Source organism: Hylaeus volcanicus, chromosome 2 (genome assembly GCF_026283585.1).
Source record: "Hylaeus volcanicus isolate JK05 chromosome 2, UHH_iyHylVolc1.0_haploid, whole genome shotgun sequence".
Taxonomy (NCBI): Eukaryota; Metazoa; Arthropoda; class Insecta; order Hymenoptera; family Colletidae; genus Hylaeus; species Hylaeus volcanicus.
In genome coordinates, this window is record NC_071977.1 from 17422053 (window position 1) to 17432206 (window position 10154).

Below are 10154 nucleotides of genomic sequence, written 5' to 3' on the forward strand. Positions count from 1 at the left end.
CTCTCTCTCTCTCTCTCTCTCTCTCTCTCTCTCTCTCTCTCTCTCTCCCCCTTTTACAATTTCTCTTTTGCTTAGTACAGAAGTATTCAATTTAAAATCACTACGCGACTGAGACTATAAGAGGTAAATTTTCAATGTACTAACGATATAGAATTGCTTACTTTGTTTTTCTAAAAGGAATGGTTCTCGGAGAAGATTTTATTCGGCACACCATATGCACATATCCTACAATATCTGAAAATGGAGTCGAACCACGTATAATTAACATTCACTTTTCCAGATACCACTGTCAGATGCGATGAAGGCGAAAGCCCGACTGACGATCGGCGGCGGTCGAGATTTCGACAATGGCCGGGTGAGTGACACGATCACTTGCTAACACTTAGATTTTTGTTGTCGATCGCACGCGTACGCCGCGATTAGAATCCGTAGAAATGCGTTGGCGTCGGATGTGTGGGGATGGAATATAAGCTTCAATTCTTTAAAACCAACGACAGAGTCGAAGAACATATTCTAGGAAAAAGGAATATCAGAAGAATATCAGTTGCGAATAAAATTTTGAGTTTCAAAGTATATTTATAAATTGGATACTCCATTACTTCTAGAACAATTAACAAGGAAAATGAGCCATAAGCATGACCTAATATGTTCCTTTAATTATTATATAAAATGTATACATTTCAAAGTTGAGCATAATTTTCCAGGAACAAAATGAGTCATAATTATTGGACTTTCCAGACCAGCCAGAAAATATAATCGTCAGAATATATAAAGTTTATTTGTTACATTACAATGTTTTTTTATGTTTTGCCTATTCCATAGAACCCCTTCAAGAGTTAGATTCTAATAAGATTGTCATATACAGATTTCGAAGAAAAGTCAAATGCATAAAATATCATAACAAAGTTTTTAATATAACAAATATATTTCACCTATTTAGCAAATACGATTATTGCTCTGGAAATTGTAGTGCATAATACTAAGCAGGCCAAAGAAAAATCAATTGTTTATTTTAATTATATCCCTTTCAGTCAAATCTACATCGGATGGCCATTTCAACTTATACATAAATCAGTACTCATAAGTCTATCTCTCCAACAATAATTTTATTTCTATCAATGCATAACGAAATATTTTCAAATACATCATACCAAAAAGAAAAAGACTATAAGCCTTCGACGTCGAGAGTTTTCGTTTGCACGATTCGAATTATCATCACCAGGAGTATTATATGATTAATTCAAGACTGATCTACATTTCTACCTGGAATACCATACGATACCTTCAATATTTAAAACTGTGGCTACACGTTACATTCGAAACAGGTTCATCCCCATCGATCTCTCTGCCAACGATCTTGTAATCGTGTACATACATACGTAATGAGAGACCATTATACATATCCGTGTAATACATACCTATCTCTCTTTATATATATAGCTATATACGTATACATAGAAACATACAATAGAGTACGTTTGGCATGCAGTTAGCAGAGTGTATACGCTCGACATATACATTGTGGTTGAAAGACGATCGAGCGTCGAGAATTTGGAATGGGGTTCTCGAGCGTTGTCTACACGACACGACCTACCCCGCAGTCGATCAGCGATCCTAATCGATGCGTCGTGTATACATAGATACGAATATAGCATATTATACATATACATATATACGTAAAATGCGTGCGATGTGCGGCTGGGCTGGATCTGTTGCGCTCTTTTCTATCTCTGTCTATCTACCTCTCTATCTTTCACACTCTGTCTATCTATCTCTATCTCTCTATCTATCTATCTCTTATTCTGTTTGTACTCGATGGATGCAGAAGACGTATTTGCTCGTTTGCGCGTTTCGTTCTACTTTTGTTTTTGTCTCTAGTGGTACGGACTGCAGAGTTAGACGGAGGATGCATGCGCCTTTCCCGGGACCATATGTGAGTACTCTCGCCCTTAATTTTAATTCCCAAGTTTTTTTATACGTATCATTCTGCATAGTTCATCCTCCCCGCTTCTTCTGTACACGGCTTTTCATAGCGCCCCACGCTCCTTTTCCAATCTTCTATCGCGTTGCCACGAAGGATCCCATGGAAATGACCGACGCAGACTTCGCCAATCAGAATTCACCGACACTAGCTTTACCCAATACTAATATTCACCGCCGTATACATTTCCCTATACAATTCTCTTTGTAGACAATAACATACATAATAGTAGATCAATTTTTTAATTGAACGCTCTTTATGCCTGTAAAAATGATAATCTTTAAGGGGAAAGCCACCTTGGTCGCGTAAAAATCATAGCTATATTCAACAATTACACTAGTTTACAGCCAAAGTGTACATTCAATGACACAATTTTTTTCTTATGTATTTTGGTCTACTAAACTCGAAATTTGCAAGAAAATATTTTTCTATGGATAGGTTTTTTTTATATGAATTTTTGAATTTTTTTTCGATTTTTTTCTGACATACGTTCATATTTTAGACCATATCTTGAGTTAGAAACGTCCGATTGAGTCGCGGAACCGAATTTGCAACAATTGCTTTTAACATTATTTTCCAATCAGTTCAATAGTTTAAGTGTTACGAGCCAATATATATGAGAAACTTTGATTTTTTCAGCTAAAATAGAACACGAATATTTCTTCTATCGTCATGGATAAATAGAAATTGTCAAATTATGTGCAGTTTCTTATTGTTTACGTATAGATCGCATTTTTACGAAGAAAACAAGCTTTTGTTGAAGAAAATCTATGGATAAATACCGGAGTTAGGAACATTAGGATTATGTCGCAAATAGTTTTTATATCTTGGTGAAACCTTTCGCTGAGTTCGTCACTTATATCGCCAAGATTCTCCGGGAAAAAATCCAAGTGAGAATATAAAAAATGAATTTTGAGCGAGATATTTACGCCTGTTGAAATTAAAATTGAAATTAAATGTACATATTTTTTCATTTTGTCAAATCAAATAGAATAACAATATATATTCCATACCTATATTTGCATAATTTATTAACAAATCTTCAACAACTTCCTTATAATTCATACTCTGCCGAGCCAGAACCCCTAAACTATTGAGCAGCGCTATCAAGGATATCGGGATGAAAAAATGTTGGGAGACTACATTTGGTTGCGTTTGGTTCATGTTGGGTTTGTCCGCGAGGGATTTCAAGGGGTGCATTTTGTAGAGGGCATCAAAGAGAGTCGCCCTAAAGGTTTCTTTAATTTTGTTAACCCCTTCCATTACTCCTGGCCCCTTCAGAAGTGACGTTTTTCGACGCGCCCCCGTTTAAGGGGGTGAATTAACCCCTTCGCGTCAATCCTCGCCAATACAACTTTATGCACGCCTAGGGGACACTTCAGAAGTACTCCTCACGCAGTTTCATTTCAATCGGTTGAAAACTCCCATAGTTACGACGGTTTTAAAAAGTGTCCCACTAATTGTTTGAAGCAGTGTATTACGTGACGAACGGAAATTATTATTAATATCTCAACACTTGATCGTGTTAATTATACGCGAATTAAATCTTTGAAAAAAGGAATGCGCATTTTACTGTTTCACTTCTCAGGAAATGAGAGCTGACACGGATGAAAAGCAGCATTTAGTTCTTTTACGTCAACGTACAATCTCGACGAACACAGGCGACTTCCACCTGCTCCCACGGTTCTGTAGTTTTTCCTTCGCCTTGACAGCTTTGGTTATTTTGAGAGGCTAGCTTACGAGCGTGAAATGTGCATGGCTTCGAGCAATTTTATAGCAGTCAGAGCAAGGCGTGGTTCGACGAATTGCATGTCGCTTTCAAAGATCGCAACGCTTACACATTAGACATACTATACGCGGGATATGATCGCTTTCATTCTGTCCTTTCTCACGCGACGTACGAAAGGTACCATTCTTTTTCCCCTTTCGTCTCTTCTGTCATGCGAAGCGAGCATGTTGCACAAAGGACAGGACGATAGTAAGAAAACAGAGAACAATTTTATGCACTTCTAGCGAAACACTCTCGCCGCGTTCACTCGTGAAGGTTCATACACACATTTAACGACTCGACGCCTCGTTCGAGGCACTTGAATTAATTTAAGGTACTTGGCAAGCTATCGAAGGCACGATTGACATTATCTTCTCGCGTCAAATGCGACTGAATGATTCGTTCCTGTCATCGATCACATATCTCTTCTTAAAAACACTTCTCATCAATTTCTGTCACGGCGATGGTTACAATTGACTGCGGACGTTTATGTATGGAAAATATTCATACTGTATATAAATTGTACAAAAATGTACTGCAAATTATTCGAGAATTATGTCGTAATTCTGTAAAACATACTGGAATCATGGTGAAACATGGAAAGTGTATAGAATGTACGTGTTAGTGTGGCTTAATTTTTTTTTTAAGGTCTAAGTTATCAAGCAAGATGTTACCAGGCAAGATAATATGTTGTTTAATATGTTATTAAATATCCTTAGAGCATAGATCGTTGACTCGAGTGACTTGGAAGGAGCTGTTACATTATGAGGTAAAAATATAGTGTTTTATCTAGAATGGAAGATAAAGCTGACCTTGAAATCTTTTTAACATTATCGTCGAATCTTATATACTATCTTGAATATTAAACTTATTTGGTATGAATACTTTGGCTGTACGAAAACAGTATCTAAATTTTTTAGGAAGTTCCTTTCTGAAAAGCAAAATAAAGTTTTAAGTTGAGAGTTATATAGATAAAGAGTTTCTATTATGTAGAATTTAATTGATGTAAAATGAAGCTTCTCTGTGAATTAAATTTTTTACTTTTTCAATTTGAAAAAAAAATAATACACTAATACATTAGTATCTTTATTATTTATACACATATGTATGTATACATATGTAAGTATTGAGAATATAAAAATATATGTATATGCATGTATAGGAAAATGTGATATCAAAATGTATATGTATGTATAATTATATTAGAAATACCTGTTCAATCTACGATTATGATATGAAGATCATTTTCTCAAGGTCACTTTCCTCGAGACTTCAAGGTTATCTTAACTAACTAAACTGTGCCATTGTTTACACGTAACACTATAAATCATTAATACACAGGGAAATTATTTGTTCAATGGCGAAAACCATAGAAATATTTAAAAAAGTGTTTCATTATCGCAACTATGTAGATTACAGATTTAACACATTTATGGTTCATGGCAAGCTTGAAAACATAAACACAAATACGTATGCAGAATAAATTTCATTAATTATTAACTCTGCACGTTATTAGTATATGTTTTTCATACATGCATACTCCAGAAATGTATAAAGTCTGTAGTTTGGTAATAACTATACCTGAAGCAACGTAAATACGTAATACAAAGTTCGATATTCGTGTATCTCCGAATAATGAAATGCGTACTGATCGTAATTTCATTCTTTTATTTGTTTCTAGATACGAATGTAGATTGGTATAAACATCCGCATTCAATCGCCAGAGAATTAACGCACACCAATTCACCTATGAGTCATTCTACGCTAAACTGATCATTTCATGCAATAGACGGCAGGGATTTTGGTGAAACTCAAGTGTGATGTAATCCATAAAAAATTAAAGGGGGTTTAAGTCATCATACTATTTCATCTATTTTATTTTTGCTATTTTATTGTTGTGTACATCATTCTTGTTAAATTGAGTAAGATATTGTACATATTTACCTATTTGTATTATAAAATTTATTACTTCAGAAATATCTATTCAATATCAATTCTATAGGTCAATTTTATTTCTGGAGACAACTTACAAGGCATTTACTTTGATATTTCAAGTTGTCATTCAATATTGTCATTAATTATCAGAGACATTATATAATTAAAACGTATACGTCATTTTGTGCAACGAAACTGAAATTATTTGGTAAAATGTTGATATATTAGCATGTGCTATGTGTTGGCATAAACTATCCTCATTGCGATTTCGAATTTATATGTATATCAATTATAACTAATGGTGTATACAGTGTAAAAAAGATTAAAATGTGAAATAATGAATACAAATTTTTATTTTAGCAATCTTAACCTTTTGATTAATATATCGCTTGACATGTCAAAATAAAATGGAAAATAAACAAATGAATAAATAACTGGAAATAAACAACTGGTCGCTAATAAGGTCGCGGTCATTAATGGAGTATTCTACCTTACTTGTAATAATTTAATCCAAATGGCCAAACTATTTCCACAAAGATAAAAGAAGGGATCAATTCTCCACTACTTCTCTAATACATAGTTTCCCAACTAAAAAATCCTTATATACATCTCGTTTTCGCTCAAGAAATCATAAATCACGAAATCCACCCTTCCATATCATCTCAACAACTTCAAAACCACCAAAGTGATGACTCAAACCTTCCCTCTAATTTCACGTGGACATCATTGTCACCCAGTTTCGCAAAAATCCTCCTCATCGCCCACAAGAAATGCTCGATTCCATGTGGAACGATCCCCCACGTTCTCCACGAATCGAGTCGTCATAACCGTAAACTCGAATCGCACACGCTAAACACACTACCGTTGAATTTCCAGTACTACGCTCCGGCAAACGCGATTGGCAATACGGAGGGCGACCAGGTGCACAGCAATACGCATACCCAGGTGTAGATTACCTGGAGTCGCCAAGCGAGTCGCCCGCCATCTCCCTGCCCACACCTCCGCCGCCGCCCCTGGTGGCGGCCCTGCCCACGCCGCCGCCACCGCCGCCCAGAAGACCGCGACGAAGCGTCACATTCGCGGAATCACCGCCGAAGAGCCCGAAGAGGTTCAGGTTCTCGCCGTTCCAGCGGAAACCGGGCAACCTGATGCTAGACGTCGCGGTGCCCTGGACCCCGGCCTCCCCGCGCGTCTGGACTGGCAAAATCGGCGAGGACAAGCCCGAGTACGTCAAGTAAACACGACGTCGTTTCACGAGTAATCACAGGAAGCTTGTCAGTTGGTGCTCGTCGTGGATCGCGTCTATGACGATCGGGAGCCTCCTGACTATCCTCGACCCTCAACCCTAAGCAACGCGTTTGCCGCTAGTCGAATCTCCGCGACTCGCCGTTCCTAGGTTCGTTTGTCCTATTCGACGTGATAGGGACCTAGCACTTGATAAACGATACTGTTTCTATTCTACGTAGGGGATGAGGAACCTTCCGTGGAGGCGTATTATGTCGGATGTATGATAATCAGTTTTTCACTTGTTCTGGGATTGTTTCGTTTTTCTCCTTGCGATACCATGGGTTTGTGGTGAATCAAGTGTGATACAAAACCCTATACCTAATGGTTGCTATTGTTTAATCATTTTTTTCAGATGTACGTTTGAAAGATTCATTTTGTATAGTACTATTGCTCGATAAAAGAAATGCTAAATAAGGAGGAGGTTTAGTGTTCATAATACGTATGTTAGAGGAAAGACAAAATTACCAATCATACATAGCAGTGATACTATTTGTGATAATAACTTCATCGATACGATTTAAATGATTCCGTAATGACTAGCAACTAACAGACACTATGTGTCTGAAAGTCCTGCAGCAATTAATTTTATTTCAAAATTCCTTTCCAATGAAAGATATTTTGTTTATCCACTGTTTGGAGGGACATACATTTTTCATAGGAACATATCATAATAAACTTGTTCCAGAAATTACAGTTTTCTATTCGTATATGTGTTTATACTGAGCTGGAAGACCCGGAAGATCTTTGAAAAAATGACGATTTAAGTGTATCGAGACGCGTTGAGAGCAATAGAGCTATCTTAAATTGCCCTAATTATCAAGTTTTTTTTTTTTGCAGATCTGATACGCCACATATAAATATACGCATATGAAATGCCTAGAACAATCTTTCTCAATCTATTGCTGGTCCGTACTATGTCGAATAATATGAATCAACCTTTTTCTCCAGCTTTCAATCTCGGTGTACAGGGCATAGCAAGTCATTCTTCTCCAAAGATCGACCTCCCAGCTTTAGAGCTGTCTAATATTAATTATTTTCGAACTGAAATAATAATACTTTTTATTTGTTTTTCTAATAGAGGCTGTTTAGAGGCGTCAATGATCGTATAAGCCCTTTTCAGTAGAATGATACTCCATTTTATGTATTTTCCAATACAGACTGTTAAGAGTTACAATAATCCTTATTGACTTTATAAGTCATCAATTATTTTCCAGAAAAGTAATATACTTTCATATTTATTCCTTAATAGATATTTGTGAGATGAACTTACAACGATACGGTACAGTATATTACTTTTAAATACTTAAACAATAAATTATTTTATTTTATTACTTTATATATTTACTTATTCTGCCTATTTAGTGCACTAATATATAAATAAGGAACACATAATACAAATGCGTTAAATTTATCTAATTTTATTAAATTGTACTTACGCTTTATCAGTATTTTATTTTATCATTGCATATACTTATTCACTTAACGAATTTATTGTACAATTACGGATGAATACATTTGAGACGAATTTATATAATTTTATAAAATTGTATTTAATTTGAACAAAATTTTATACAATTTCGTACAATTTTATAAAATTACATCTAAGTAAACTTCCAATTTTACATAATCTTACCAATATTGAAAAGCACAATCTGAAGCAAACACCAATGATATAATATCTTATCTACGTTTGCAAGGCTAAGTTATCGATAATCTCGTCGAGCCAATTTATATCCCGCTATACTTTGAGGACTTGATCCTAGTAACTCGTAGATTGGAAGCCCGAGAAATCGCTCGAAAACACGGAGAGCCGTGTCACGGTCTGGCGGGAGCTCCCGTGATCACGCCGAACTTGTTTCAAGTACAGTGATCGCGTCGATTCGACAAGGATCATCGCGATCCGTCGAGGATGGACACCGTACGGGAGTCCTCGCCGCCGGTCGCGTTTGTACATTGTATATAAATTATAATCGAATCAAACGAGACGAATCAAAAAGAAAAATAAGCAGACACAAACGAACACACCGGCTGTCCGCGACAGAACAGTGTCGCGACATTCGATAGTAGAATTCGATGGTCCCGGGGTGGGTGCATGTGCAACCAACAGCTTGAACGATACGTTAAACTGCAATTCCGTGAGAACGAGAGCCCGTAACACGCACACGAAACACGTTAAACATGTACACGAGCACATAAACACGTACATATATGTATACATATTATACGAGGGAAAATGCACGTCGGTCGAATTGGACAGAGATGGGCAGCACTTTGCTACAATAATGAACGACTGAATCACAACTCAGACAACATTGAACGGTTACTCGACGAAGCTTCCGAACGAGGTGCAACTTCATTTTACAATTCGAATTGCAAGCCTCGTTCGACGCTAGGTTTACGGTGATTCAATATATCTTCGCTGCATTGTTTATTTGTTTTTGGGGCATATTTTCTAAGAAGATTTCGATTGCGTTTATACCTATTAACGAAGTAATTTGGAAGTATGCTTGTCTCTTTGTGAGGATAGAAGTTAGCATAAGTGGCGGGCGTAAAATGTAAATGGCTTCAGTGACTTTCCTTGTGAAATTCGAAAAGGGTGGACACGACCTTACTTCGTAAAGCTGGCGTTAAGAAATAACGAACTGAATGATGTTCATCTTTCGATCGTTATAAGTAACTTTTTATGTAGATTGTGCCCATCTCTGCCGGTTGCGAACGAAGAAGACACGCGATGAATTGGGGGAAACGATCGACGAGGAGAGTTCGCAGGACGAAGGAAAACCGATGAATGAAATGGACGGGTCGGGTCGATCGTGACGATGACACTACTATTATTATTACCATTACTCTGATTAATATTATTGCGACCGGTAGATTTTATTATGGATTCACGGTTAATTACGACGATCAATGGTACACCCGGTGTAACCCTATTTTGTGGATCTCGCGAGAATGGAATTATTCGTTGCGTCAGAACTAAAATGATAGGAAAAAAAAAATGAAAAAGAAAAGAGCAAAAGAAGAAAAAAAAGAAGTATGAGCAAACCAGCACTGGAGCCGCGATACGTTTTTTAACTGACAATGGTGTATAATCACATCGATGCGTGAGTAATGCGTGTGTGATAAGTAATATATTATATATAATATATATATATATATATATATACATATATATATTTAATA

At 36.5% G+C, this 10154-nt stretch overlaps 1 protein-coding gene across 3 annotated transcripts in view; it reads left to right on the forward strand.

Moving 5' to 3' along the window:
• Positions 1–10139, forward strand: part of LOC128872653 (glutamate receptor 1) — a 648027-nt gene extending 637888 nt beyond the window's left edge. For 2 of the 3 annotated variants that reach the window (XM_054115546.1, XM_054115548.1), the window contains 2 exons: positions 281–355; positions 6561–10139. In XM_054115546.1, coding sequence (XP_053971521.1) covers positions 281–355; positions 6561–6635 — 150 coding nt within the window. In that variant the 3' untranslated portion in view covers positions 6636–10139. Of the gene's footprint in view, positions 1–280; positions 356–1878; positions 1934–6560 lie in introns of all 3 variants that reach the window. The other variant, XM_054115547.1, reaches the window with a different exon arrangement.
• The last annotated feature ends 15 nt before the right edge of the window (positions 10140–10154 follow it).